The 14,184-nt window shown below is 41.2% G+C and overlaps 2 protein-coding genes across 4 annotated transcripts in view; both read left to right on the top strand.

The window, feature by feature from the left end:
* The first annotated feature begins 516 nt into the window (after positions 1 to 516).
* Positions 517 to 5,801, top strand: tmem9b (TMEM9 domain family, member B). Its single transcript, XM_075460173.1, has 5 exons — positions 517 to 756; positions 1,333 to 1,424; positions 1,524 to 1,632; positions 1,869 to 2,003; positions 4,624 to 5,801. The coding sequence occupies exons 1-5, from the start codon at positions 685 to 687 to the stop codon at positions 4,777 to 4,779; spliced, it is 564 nt and encodes a 187-aa protein (XP_075316288.1). The 5' UTR covers positions 517 to 684; the 3' UTR covers positions 4,780 to 5,801.
* A 1,393-nt stretch (positions 5,802 to 7,194) lies between these two features.
* dennd2b (DENN domain containing 2B) overlaps positions 7,195 to 14,184 on the top strand; it is a 54,654-nt gene continuing 47,664 nt past the window's right edge. The window contains exon 1 of one of the 3 annotated variants that reach the window (XM_075460154.1): positions 7,195 to 7,301. The gene's annotated coding sequence lies outside the window, so the exon portion shown is untranslated. Of the gene's footprint in view, positions 7,302 to 7,337; positions 7,382 to 13,954; positions 14,131 to 14,184 lie in introns of those variants that run through there. The other 2 variants (XM_075460161.1, XM_075460146.1) reach the window with 2 other exon arrangements.

Genomic DNA, 14,184 nt, shown 5'->3' with positions numbered 1-14,184 from the left:
AAGAGGGTTGTTTTTTTCATATCTACATGAAAAACAGTTAAAAGAATATCATTAGAAACATATTATATGTCTTATGTAGGCTACCTGTTCTCTATCTTTATTACAATGCTGGCGTGGGGGGCATAGAATGCATTACGTTTTTTGTCCCCACCACCTCTAAAACCAAACTGACGCCCTTGATGCTGTCTATCTTAAAGTGTCGCTATCTTGCTGTTTCCTGAACCACAGCTTGATCCTCTTAATTGTTTACATATCATATGAAGGGTGCGTTCAATTTATGTGTCTCCTCACCCTGTTGGTACGGGTTCTAAGAACCCTAATCGAAAACGTTTAAAGCACTTTTTTCGTTGTTTTAGAATAGATATAAAACCACGAAATAAATAGTATTTGACACAGTAAACAGTGTGTTTTCTTTATTTATAGCATTATCCGACAGTTACCGCCTTCCTGGACGGCCTTTTTGCTCTTAACTGAACGCAGCCTGCCCGGTCCTATGACTTAGGCGGAAGCTCACCGCCATATCCGGAAGCGACAAGTCAGCTGCTTGGGAAGCTGTTTATCATCGACTTAGCTCGATGGCTAACGTCGTCAGATTTTAGGGTGCACCTGTCGTTACTGCTTTGCCTCTGGAAACAGTTAAACGGCTATTATTTGCAGACTGGGCTCCCGTGACGGACTGAAAAGATGAAATCTGTGTTTGTCGTCGAGGCTCTCTGTTTGACGTGTTTTGTGCTGTTGAGTCTGGTGGCAGCGAAGGTAAGGCTAATGTTAGCCTGCTTGGTTGGCGGTGGACAGAAAATGGTGATGGTGGCTTGCTGAAGAGAAATTTCCTCCTTGAGAGATCAATCATGTCTCTTGTTTTGACATTTGAGCGTCAGACTATCCAAGCGAGCTGTTGGTGTTTCCATTTTGGTCATTTTTCAGCCGCCATCAGGAACACTGCAGGTGTTGTCACTGATGTCCTATTTAATGTTGATTTATGTGAATATGTTCCATAAGACAGTCTTCACTATTGGGAGCATTTACAGAGCTGTGGTAATCATTATTTGGTGTACCTGATAACTCACGACTTAATTTAAGGAAACAGCATTTAAAAACTTAAACACCATCACAAACTCACTATGATAACATGGAACAGTGCTGATTCTTTTATTCAAACAGATAAAACAGACTCAGCCCCTTTGGTATGTTATGGCTGAGCATAAATACCAATTACTAATGCAAAGTGACAAAATGTCTTAAATTATTTAAAGAATGAGAGAACACAGTAAGGTGGAACCATAAAAGGATGGGAAAACTATTGTTAAAAAAAGTCGATGCTGTATCTTGCAGAATTCAGAGGATATCCGCTGTAAATGCATCTGTCCACCATACAGAGACGTCGAGGGACAGATCTACAAGCAAAATGTGTCCCTCAAAGACTGGTATGTTTAAAAAAAAACAACAACTTTATGTTGCTCTGAATTATACAAGCTGTCGATTCTCCCATGACTTGCAGTTTCTTTGCGCTGTTCTTTTATCAGTAACTGTCTCCACGTGGTGGAGCCGATGCCGGTAGACGGAAAAGATGTGGAGGCCTACTGTTTGCGCTGCGAGTGTAAATATGAAGAAAGGAGCTCGGGGACCATTAAGGTAAGTTTATCCTAAGGCTTGTGTTTTTAAGACTGAGGGTTTTTGCTGTCTTTTCACCTGTTCTTTGTGTCCTACTTTGCTTGTGTAACCATTGGATCCAGTGATGACTACTACAAATACAAGACATTTGACACAAGCACAATAATCATGTAACATTGACATGGTGATTAAAAGTGAAATGAAAATGCCCTGATAACTCATAACTATATATATACATGATTATTGCCTATCTTTAGGTTACCATCATAATGTACCTCTCCATTTTGGGCCTGCTGCTGCTCTACATGGTCTATCTGACTCTCCTGGAGCCCATATTGAAGAGGCGGCTGTTTGGACACTCGCAGCTCATTCAAAACGATGATGATGTCGGGGTATGTGTTCCTCTTAATCTCACAGATCTGCAGCTGAGACAGTGCATTCATATTTTATAGTACGGTACCCTCTGCTCAGCAAACTTTTTACTCTGATCTCTCTCTTGTCACAAGACCTGTTAGTTTATGTGTGTGTTAAATGACCCCCATTGCCGAAAATATCACGTGGATGTCGACCATTGTGGGTTAAAATTTAACAAAGTCGTGAGTCAGCGCTGTAATTTTCTAACCCTTGTGCTCGAAGGCTCTAGAATAGGTGCACTCCTTAAATGTGTCATCCTTTAACTGCAACGATGATGGGAATTCGACACCAGCTCCTTACAGCCTCAGATACCATTTGAGCAGGTGCTTCAAGCAGCAAACGGAATACATTATTAACCGCAATCGCAGACGAGAAAGCAGGGAAGCTCTCAAACAAGCGTTAACCGTTTCCTCTCTGGACCGTTTCCTTTCCATGGACATGGCACTAATATTCTGAGAAAATGGTGGAAATTAGAGACGATAATAAAAGAAATCTGGTCAAAGTTGTTAGATTTCCTCTGGAGAACCTGACAAAGATTTGGAATCTGTGTCAGTTTTGCTGCAGGATGACGTCACTGCTTCTAGTCCTTAAACTTGAACTAAGTCCAATCATTTGTTAAAGTAGGTTTCTACCCCAGCTTCTGTGTGAGTCTTCAAAGTCAAACAAGACTGTTCACTCAGTGTGTTACATCACCACTTTTTGATATACCATTTATTTGATATGCATTTTAAATGTCCCAGTCCTGGTGCCATCAAAGGATTTAGAGACCGTCCACCCCATGCAGTGAAGGACTGCTTCCAGCGCTCCTGCCTGCTTTGGAGCTGTCCCTGGAATTTCAATTCTGACCACTTGCATGTGTGCTTTTTGTGACTCGCTCTGGCTCTTGTCCGCTGCTTCAAACGGTGACTGTTCAAAACTGATTTCAGTTTTGAAAGAGGACGAAATCCTTTGGAGCCAAACGCAGAAGGGTGAAGTGAGTGTAGCTTGTGTTGGGACGGCCAAAAAATTGTGCATTTTCCATGCGCTGTGGGCGGCTTTGTGTTGGAATGTGTTCATACAGTGGCCATGAGACGTTACGTTAGAACTCTGTTGACGGTCTTGACTGTAGAGGAATGATTTCATGGCTCAACACCCCGTGAATGTTGAAGGAAACGGCGAGCACAGTGTTGGCTGCATTCCTGACTTTAGGTGCCTTGAGCTCCTCTACTGACTACCACTGTTTTCTCTCTATGTCATCGCCATAGATCCAGCTGATCACCAGTGATGATCAGTGACATGAAGGTTGGGTCGCTTTGCATTATTTTTGATATCTGAGGTCTGTGGTAGGATTACAGAGGAAAACTTGCAAGTGGTCAGACCTGAACTTCAAGGGAGGGCTCCAGGCAAAGCAGGAGCGCAACAGTTTATCCCTTCACAATATGACAACTTAAGGGCACAGCAGCCAAATTTAAATCAGCTACAGTTTTCTGTTTTTTATTATTCATTGGTAACAAAGGGGGAAAAACCCGTGCTGAGCCAACTTAAAGGAAGTCGGCTTTTGGAAAATCCCACAAACATCATAGTGATACTGTTTGTGACGTTTCTAATTATTTGTTGTAAAAATGAAAGATAAAGTAGTACAAAAAGGCTGAAATCACAGATGAAAGCAAATCATTTGGTCTCCTTTGCTATGAGTGTTTAGATACCAACAGAAGGAAATGGTGTCTGCCTTTGCCTGAGGGAGGAGGTGGAGCTGCAGCTGCTTTGCTGATCTTGCTGTGATTTGACCGTCAAGAGTTCAGAGAAGAAGAAGAGTTTCAGTGTTGTGCTTTATAGAAATGAGGCGAAGCATAAGCGGTCACCAAAAGTTTTTCATTTGTCAGTAAAGAGCTCTGCTTAAAGGAGTGTTTATGGTGCAACAACAAAGCCTGATAATTTATCTCAGAGTGATTTAATTTGTAACGCAGTAGCCTTTTCCTTGTACTGCAGCTAGGATGAAAACGAAGAAAAACCACTAAAACAGGAAGTGCTGCTGCAACAGTAACTGTTGGGAAATTGTGGGCTTTTAATGTTTAGTCAGTCATGTATAGAGAGACTGCCTGATGACTTAAAAAAAGGCATTAAGAACTTAATCAATGTTGCTTTAAAAAAAAAAAAAAAAAGGAAGGCCATTACAGAATGATACCAATATAAGAAAGTTAAAACATGGAAGATTAAGCACAGCTCGAGCTAGGGTTGAAAACAAACTGTATCTGTGAATGCACAGTTGGACAGAAGTGAGCCTACCAGGCTTCTGTAGCTTGTTCTCCACCTGTAGCTGTGGATGATGGTCAGAGGCGGCATCAGCAGGTGCCGGCACACGTGGCAGACTTGATCGTAAGAGGGGGCACCAGCCAGCCTGACTTTTCCAGTCAGTAAATAGTGTCAACCACACTTATTTATCTATACGTCATTCAGTGCTACGTCACATCTCTGTGCTGTGATTGATCATAGATTTGTCCACCTGTGACCGGGAACGGATCCACAACAGTCGATCCTGTGAGGATTCTTGCAGAACAGACCTGTGTTTTTCTGAATGTCAGACCCTTTTCAAGCTCATGTTGTTTTCTACGTTTTCAGGACCAGCAGCCTTTTGCCAACGCTCACAATGTTCTATCCCGCTCGCACTCCCGACCAAACATGCTGAACAAAGTGGAGCACGCCCAGCAGCGCTGGAGGAGGCAAGTCCAGGAACAGAGGAAGTCTGTGTTCGACCGCCATGTTGTACTTAGTTAAAATGCTCTCTGAAATACTGGTGGAGGGGAAAAGGAAAGAAAAAGAAAAAAGACCAGAACAAAAATGGAAATGGAAAAAAGAAAAAACACTGTGATGGAGACCTCTGTTGATATTGCTTCCTCTCTCTCTCATTTATGGTTTGTGTGTTGCACATTTGAGGTGAACTTTGGTTAAGAAATCTGGATCTGTTAAGCAAAAGTTACTGGGAAATATTACTTAGTCTGCAGGCAGCAGGGGAAAAAAAGAGATTACACTGAATGAGTCTTTGCACACTCAAATGAACGGGCACAAAAGGCTGAATTTTCTCTTTGACAAACAAATTAAAGTCCCATCTGTCCAAAACTGTCCAGCCCTTCCAAATTTCCAGGAAAAATTAGCTTTCAGAGCCGCTCATCGTGGCTGGATAACCAGACCAGTCAACGATCCCAAAACAAAACATGAGCACAACACAAATACTGCTCTCACTGCAGGGGAAGACGACAAGTGTGAAGTATATCTCTCATTCTTATTTGAAAATGCATGTTTTATAAATAGCTCTTTTGATAAAGGTGTTCTCAATCCATCATTCCTACCATGAGGTTTAATGTCTGATAGCTGGTACGACGTTGATCATTCATGCATTACATTAAATTTGAAAGTAGCTTCTTGAACCTCTTTGCAGAAATCGATGCAATCTCTTGGTGATGTCATAGTTAACATGGCTGTGCTACTGATCCTCGTCTGTTTATGGCCCTTTTACAGTCCGTGCCCTCCGCAACTGCCTCACAAATGTAACGTATCGTCTTATATTTTGGCACTTTTTGTGCTCGGTCTAACCTCGGCCCCATATTCAAAAGTCCTTTTTGTCTAAGAGGTGTGTGACAGAGTGCTGTTATTCTGAGCTCAAAGAAGTTTATTTTGTGTATAGTTGTTATAGATGGAGAATGGATAAACTAATATTGTTGGGAGACTGGGCAAAGTGTTCTTACCAATTGTATATGTGATACCTTTAACTTTGAAATAAACTTATGTAATATTTCTGACTCTTTCTTCTGGTAACGTCTTCAATCTGTTGTGTTGAGTATTGATTATTGTGTTGACTTTACAAAGCTCATCTTTGGATGTCTGCTGCCATTTGTTCTGTTCTCTATCAAGATGATCCCACACTGCTTCAATAATGTTCAGCTCCGGGTTATGAGGAGGATTCATCCCTCCATAAGACCTGCTGTACCTGATTTTCAGTCCACTTCTTGTGTCATTTAACATCCCTCAGCCTTTTCACACTGTTTCCTTTTCTTAATAATGGCTTCTTGACAGCCACCCTTCCATGGAGACCATTTCTGATGAGACTTGGGCCAACAGTAGATGGATCAACTGAAGGTCCAGATGTATCTCTCAGGCTCTGTGTCAGGTCTCTGCTGATGAATGACATCACTTTCAGATACTGTTCATCTGCTGTTTATAGTTTTTTTTTTAGACTTGCCACCTCTTCTTTTGTCCTCAGCTTGTCAAACTGTCTAATTTTTGGCATTTTTCATTGGCGCAGTAAAGAAAATGGGAATAAACTATGTCTGCTCAATGGGTTGATGATAACAAAGTGCACTAGGATACAGTTAAAAATTGCTTCTTTGCGAAGAATTGGACTGAAAATGAGTGAAAAAGCAGGCAATGTGGAAAAACTTTGGAAGACCTCGAGAAAGCCTGGGGAATTATTGCACATGAAGTCCTTGGAAGCGAAATATAAAGAAATGAGGTGTGGCTCAAGACATTTGTTCTGTACTGTAGAGAAAGCTGGGGTGACTGGATACAGAATCATCAATTACTTTTATTTCTTTGTCTGACTGCTGCCGTGTCTTAGATTATAATTGTCTTGATTTAATAAAATCATTTCAGGATACCACGTGACCCGAATAAACTGTTTAAGATAACAGATTTACTGGAAAGTGGTCACCATGACAGACTTACTCTGATGCCTGATGCTTTGTTCATTCACTGCAATTGTTTTACTATTTTGATTATGTGTGTATATTGTTCTATTCTACAATAATGCTGCCAGTAGAAAACAGTCATCTGGGGCTCAGTTGGAGTTGTTTTGGAAACTTTCTTCCCTATAATGCTGCAGCTCTGCTGGCCTGTTTGTGCATAAAAAGAAAAAAAAAATCAATTATCCAGTTGATCATAATATGTTTATTTCTAACACATCTGGACCGAATTTCTTTATTTTGACTGATCATGAGAAAACTCCTGGAAACCACAGACAACAGTCAGTCCAGATATCTGATGAACTGAACTGACTTCATTGGCATAACTGCAACCATCTTCTTTTCATTTGACTAAGTGATTTACATACAGCTGCGTCATCATTTCCTGCGCAGTCCACTTTTCCTTTTTTTTTTTTCCCTCGCTCATTGCATGCAGTTATACGGAGGAGACTTTTTTTTTCTCAGAAAAAGTCAGTTTTCGGGCTGCACAGACAGAAAGCGACACGGTCTCAGATCAAGAATGGATCACTGACCAAACGCCACATCAACACAGGAACACGGGTAGGCTCTTTGTTTTACCTCCTCAGATGCTGCAGAAAGGAGAATCTAACGGAATTATCACTTTTTGAGAAAGTTGCACTGTAAGTTACAGCATATTCATATTGATTGGTGTTCATAAGAAAAAAAAACTTTTTTTTTTTTTTTCCCGCATTCATGTGTGTGATTGACGAGTGGGTTTAGAGTCGCTTACAGATACTGACTTTGACCGCTGTTGGCAAACTGTCTTTTCCACTGTTGGGAGTTGTTTGAGGGAAAGAGCTCTCTCAAGCCCAACTGGTGCATTTACATCGGTTAACCCACAGGGGGCGCCTCATAGCTTTGAATATCATCTATCCAGATTTCAATGCTCTTTGCTCCCATCTGTGTTTACTTTTAACTTCATGCCACAACAAACCTCTGATGATTTTTTTTTGTGCCTCTGAAATCGTTTAGCGACTTTACTTCATACACCCCCCCCCCCCCACACACACACACACTCTTCAATAACACATTGGAGGCTTCTCTTTGTTCTCACTGTGACTTTAAATCACAACTTCATTTTGAAATGCAACATTAGGATTTGTGCTCAAAAGGAAGTCAAATCACCATAGTGCCCCAGTCTTGATTTTGATTGATTTATTAACACGGTGCATTTGTCTTCATGGCTTCTGAGTTAGTTGTTGACTGTTGTTGAGTTTGATGGGGGCTGAGAAACTACAGCGCCACAAGATAAAGGAATGTCCTTGTGCTCCTATGCTCTCCCAGCCTTGTTCTGAGCCTGGAGTTCCAACTATTCAGAGCATTTTGAGAAACAGTAACACATCACTACTTGAGATCAGTGAAACGTTTGGTTTTCAGACAAAACGTTCAACTCTGAATTTTTCTGTCATTACTCAAAGAAGGACCTGGCCAATCACACAGTTTTGCATTACCCTTTGTTTTCCCCAGAGTGTTCTCGATCAAATGCTGATTTGATGATTGGCAACAGGGCTGAGCATATTTTAACAAAAAGATTCCAGCATTAAAAAAAGCACCCATTCGTCCTTGTCAACACATGCACATAAAGTGGTCAGCATTATTTCAAATGAGTCTCTGTGCTATGTGGTGACAGATGAATGGATGGATGAACTTGATAGTGTTTTTTTTTTCATGCCCATCAAGTGCAAAAATGTGGTCTTTGAATAATCAGACAGCTTATATTTTTGGTCTCTGACCTGCCACAGAGTAGCTATAGCAACATTTTTCATGTCGCACATTCGGTCGGATATAAAAGAGAACAGGTGGCAGCCTTTGTGGATCTTTTAAAAGTTTTAAAGTTGACTCGACAATTTGTGTCATCTCCCTCGGTTGCCGTCTCTCAGAGCGTTGACAAGACGTGTCAACTTGATCCTGGTGCTTAAGAGCTACCTGGGGTCTGTGTCTGAAGTCTAAAATTGTGCTAATAGCAGCAAATGTATTTTCTATAAACTATGGCACAGATAAGTGTGCAGCGACTCTGACTCTCCTCTGCTTTCTCTGAACCTGTGGGATGTCCAGAGGCTAAAGGAAATGATCAGTGAGTAAGAATTTGTGACCCACATTTATATGACAGGTATTGATTTCCCAGTGATTGCAGCCTTTGCAGGTGTGTCATATATTGTGATCATTTCCACACTGTGTCAGAGCTTTGCGACCACTCCTGAAAGTTAGTTTGGAATAATTCATGGGGCGCTTTAGGAGGGAGGTTTCATTCCTCAAGGCTGGAAGAATTTCATGTATGTGTGTGAGTCTATGCTTTGATGCTCCCGTGTCATGCAAGAAGAGGATGTGGCTTTTAATGAGGAGTCCAGATGGTATGTAGATCACTGGAACAATGAATTCCACGAGTTTAAGTCCGGGTTACTTTCTGGTAAAACATCCCACAAAAACTAGTCAGTGCCCCTGTCTTTTGTGCTCGTACAGCGTGGATCTGAAGTGTTTTCAGGAAAGGCGATCTTTTTTTACAAGACCTTGGAAGGTTTTTTGACGGAGTCTCTGAGAAAAGCTTCCTGCCGAGTTGATGTTCGAAACCAAGATCACATATGTCTGTGTTTTGTGACTTCCTCCCTCTTCCCAGGCATGTGGGATGATAAGACAACCTTCAGCCCAAGAGACTGAAAGGAGCTGGTTTTATGGATGAGTAGTGCTTCACGATATGGTGTTAGAACGTTACATACAGCAGCACAGAAAGATAACCATGAATGGCAAGAAAAAATGGATTGGAAGCAGCTGATTAAGCAATCTCCAAGCCTTGTCCACTCGCCTACTGTGTAACTCTTTGAGGGGACAAAGTGGGCGTCTTCCAGTAGTTTCTAACTGTAGCAGAAATAAATCTCCAGGCTGTCTGGATAGAGTGAAAAGGCATCAATAAATGATAAATCTGATTCAGAATGATCAGTAATTGTTAGATCTTAACAGAAAACGTATACTCAAGACAATCCTTGCACTTGTTTGTACAGTGCAGACACATCTTGTTTGTGTCTTAAGATTTTTTAATGCGTTCTGACCACTTCACCACTGAGAAGCATGCTATAAATGTTTGAAATTCATGTGGCCCTCTTATGTTTTTATCTGGTTGTTTTTAAGGAAATTAAAAACGCATTCACAGTTCACAAAATGACTTACACTGATGATCTGTTTTTCAGTGAATGCTCCAGGACCACAGCAAAGGAAGCGTTTAGTGGTTCATTGGATTTAAGTTAAGCCAGATATGGAAACGTGACATTTTAAATGTGTTTTAGCTAATTTCACAACATATTTGAGTTGTGAAGATTAAATAATGTTCAGTTTGGACTTTTGGCTCACCTCCCAGTCAAGGCATGTTTATGGAACCCCCCCCCCCCAAAACACACACACACACACACACACACACACACACACACACACACACACGTGTAATGTAACTGTTGTTATAGACTTACTTATCTCCTTTAACTTGTAACACTTTTAATACCTAAAGACAATGTTTTACTGAATTCCAAGCCTCACTGTGCCAAGCGTCACCCAGTGGGTGTCTATTATCTTTTGTGCATTGTACCATACTCACAAGTGTTGGCAGGAATGCTGCAATGCACATGCACATCAATGCAGCAAAGTTAAACCACTGGAGGTCCACAAACAGCTGGTTTATTAGTTATTTTTACCAGAATATTACCACCTTATTAACTTCTCAGCCACTACATGTCAGACATATATAATCAAGTCCAGCTTTAAGTCGGTTTTATCTACACACACTTGTCTTAGACACTGTGTTAGAAAGCAGCAAAGATCCATGCTTTTTTTTGTTACATCAAGTCAGTGTAAACAGTCTATGATGCAGATAAACACTGCAAACAAAATGTACACAGATGTACGTATTGTGTAGTAGAATGGCCCAGTTTCTTTAATGTCCTATCCCTATGATCAAGCAGCATTTTGTTAGAAGGTGATATGATAGGGTTATATTAATGGGAGTATTATCCAGATCATATTTGTAAAATCAGAAAAATAAATCACTCATTATGCAGCAGTTAATGACCCTTACACTATTCTGTTTCACCGAATGTTACAGTTTTAACACAGCACTTCATTGATGTGGTTGGTGAAGGTGATGCTGTGATTGTCATCATTTAATGCAGAGCTGATGACTTTAAAGGGGAAGTTCGATTTTTTTAAACCTGGATCTTATTTCTGGCATGAAATACGTTCATCTACTCACGGATAACAGTTTGACGGTTTGGTGAAAGTCGGCGTCCTTTAGTTGGACGCTATTTAGATTACTCGAGATCCGTGTATATCCATATAATGGGAGAGAACAGGGTATTGACAATACAGCCTTTAAATAAGGCATTATCTGTCTTTATTTCACCAATACTTGAAGCCGAATGAATGAATGAACGCGTACTATTGCACTGTTAGCTCATAGCTGCCGTGTTGTTGTTATTGGGGGCTATCGGGGGGCTTTCTACACACGCGTCTCGTGGGATGAATTCATCTACGTGCGCCGCTGCAGCACAGCTCATTCACTCCGGTAAGGACGTCCATCGTACTCAAAGTCGTCGTCCACGTCGTCAAAGTCTGATAAATATCCTGCCATGTGGCACAAAACGATCAGTAGCAAACTCCGTGTGAAGTTAGCCGACTGTCACAGAGCACGGAGTGAATAAGCTGTGCTGCAGCAGCGCACGGCGATGACGTCATCCCACCAGACACATATGTAGAAAGTTTCCAATAAGTCCCCCGATAGCCCCGGATAACAACAACACGGCAGCTATGAGCTAACAGTGCAATAGTACGCGTTCATTCATTCATTCGGCTTAAAGTATTGGTGAAATAAAGACAGATAATCACTTATTTAGAGGCTGTATTGTCTATGCCCTGTTCACTCCCGTTATATGGATATACGCGGATCTCGAGTAATCTAAATATCTTCCGAACGACGCCGACTTTCACCAAACTGTTATCAGTGAGTAGATGAACGTATTTTATGCCAGAAATAAGGTCCAGGTTTAAACAGGCGAGTGAACTGAGCTCATCAAAGAAGCAGAAACGTAAAGAGGTGAAGTGAAATTTATGGAAATCAATGGATAAGAACAAATATGCAGAAAATTAAATCTCAATTAGTTCCTAGATAGTTGTGGATGGCATCTGAGATGGTCGCTATCTCAAATTTGACCACTAGGTATCAGTAATTGTTACATATGGTTCCTTTAATGTCACATGTTATACAATGACAGTACCAAATCTTTATCAGAAAAGTATCAAGCAAATATTGGTAAGTAGATAGGAAGTTATTTTTAAAGTACTGAGATGCTGTATTTAGTAAATGTAGTTACATTTCTGCACTTGTCTTGCTTTGTTACTGGTCAGATGTTCTATTCTGTTATTTTATATTTTTTATAATCCCCCACATCTCAGAGGTTTATATTGAACTTCTCTTAATCATTCAGATTTTTACATGCAGTGCAAGCCTTATCATTGCCCTAACCCAAAAAAACGAGACAGTGTGAAGCAGTGATGAGGAGCAGTGCATCCGAGAGCGCCGTCATGCAGCCAGCTGCAAACAAAGCAACTAACAAACAAGTTAGCTGACAGTAAATTGTTACCACTTCAAGCGATGAATTGGACAGGCTTACAGGTCTGTGCATTTCATAAGTGCTGTATGCTCTGTGTGTTTTTACAAAAAGATGCATGCTTTTCCTTGAGCTTATTCTCAGTTTAAACCAGCTGCTTCCTCTTCTGTGCACCAGGTACTCCTGTTAGTTCTTGGCTTGGTTTGGGAAATGTAGAGTATGTGCAGAAAACCTAAGCCAAACTGAGTCTAGTTGAGCAGAAGCATGCAGGAGTAATTCAACCCTCAACCTCATTATCTGGTTGTGTCTGGTTTCCAGAGCAACACAGCCAGATAATGAGGTTGTGGTCGGACTAACAGGATTGGTTGACAGGAATTAGTTTGATTTTTCTTGTACCATGTAAATTTTCTATGTGATCATGCTGCATTGCATTATACATACATAATACTGAAATCCCCATACGCCCACTGTGTCCTTGTCAGCACTCCAAGCTCATCCATTTTATTTGCCATTTATTAAACATCCCCCATGACAATCAAGGCAATAAATGGTTTCACCTTACTGCTCCTTGCCCTCCGTTTTGCTCCTGCTTTGCATCCTGGATGTCTCCTCTTCAACTCATCTGGATTTAGAGTTTTACTCTTGGCATTGTTTGGGCTTTTATAAGCTCAATCAGCTGCTTCCACATGTAAAAAACTTCCCTCTTGGCATGGTTACTCATCATAACAGATGTTAAAAAAAACCCCAAAAAACTGCCAGAACTAGCAGCCAAAACCTTTAAGCAGCACAGCAGATCAATGTGGAAAAACGTTTAAAAAAAAAAGGTCGTGTTTTCACAGACAAGAACAGAAACTCGGGAGAAAAAATCTAAAGAAGATACAAAGGAAGACACAACACGCCCAGAACTACTGCAACAGACTGCCACTAGTGTGGCGCCATTAAAACTCTGCTATAGTAATGATGGATCAAATATGGACGCTTCTCTTTCAAGAAGGACTCCTGTCATGTTGAATGTCTCTCCTTTAAGGTTGAATAAAATGCTCTGAAAAAGGGTTATGATAATTCAAAAATACACCACTGCTCAGCTGTGTTCAATGTTCAGTGCTGCTCATAAAAAAAAGGACTCTAAGAGACTTGTGAGTATCTTTACACTGTGGTGACATAAAGAAAGTATTTTCAACTTGACAATACGTTGGAAAAGCAACACTGAGACATCAAAGCACATATAGGCTAACCGGAGAATCTTGTCATATCTGTCTACCAAAAACCTATTTGTACACGCAGATTATCGTCTTTTGGTCATTGTTTCACACGCATCTCTGAGCCATGAAAGACATCTTTGTGTGTGTGAGGACTGCAGCGCTGTAAGCCCGGTTTCATCCCATCATCATCAGCCCTCAGCTCGTGAATATTCATCTACACTCCTCAGCCCGGCCGGACAATAAACAAGGCGCAGAGGCTGAATGCCTGGCTGAGGAGTGCAGGGGGGAGAGGGGGAACAAATCCCAAGAAAAGTGGGGGGCAAACAATCCCGTGTCCATGGTAACAAGTCCTGCCTCTGCTCTCTGCAGCACAGGAGAGGGGAGGCTGGAGTTTTTTGTTTTTTTCCCCTGCTCTTTTTGTGTGTCAGTTTTGCTTGGAAAGACATGAGTCGGAGTTTACTGAGCAGGGCAGGTATCCAGCCAAAGTTTCTCAGCGCGTAGACGAACGGGATTTGCGCGTCGCATAGGGGTTGTAATCTGAAAATGTCAGCAGCCATGGATGCGAGGACAAACTCGGAGGTAAAAGCCGCCTGCTCTTTGGTCCGTTACTGACGATCTACAGCAGGAAGTTTT

Source organism: Odontesthes bonariensis, chromosome 1 (genome assembly GCF_027942865.1).
Source record: "Odontesthes bonariensis isolate fOdoBon6 chromosome 1, fOdoBon6.hap1, whole genome shotgun sequence".
Lineage (NCBI taxonomy): Eukaryota > Metazoa > Chordata > Actinopteri > Atheriniformes > Atherinopsidae > Odontesthes > Odontesthes bonariensis.
The sequence above is the reverse complement of the archived record's forward strand: the minus strand, read 5'-3'. Positions and strand labels throughout refer to the sequence as shown.

Coding starts and splice junctions, on each gene's coding strand:
- tmem9b (XM_075460173.1), top strand. CDS start 685: ATGAAATCTGTGTTTGTCGTCGAGGCTCTCTGTTTGACGTGTTTTGTG. Junction 1,425..1,523: donor AATGTGTCCCTCAAAGACTG/GTATGTTTAAAA, acceptor TTCTTTTATCAG/TAACTGTCTCCACGTGGTGG. Junction 2,004..4,623: donor AAAACGATGATGATGTCGGG/GTATGTGTTCCT, acceptor CTACGTTTTCAG/GACCAGCAGCCTTTTGCCAA.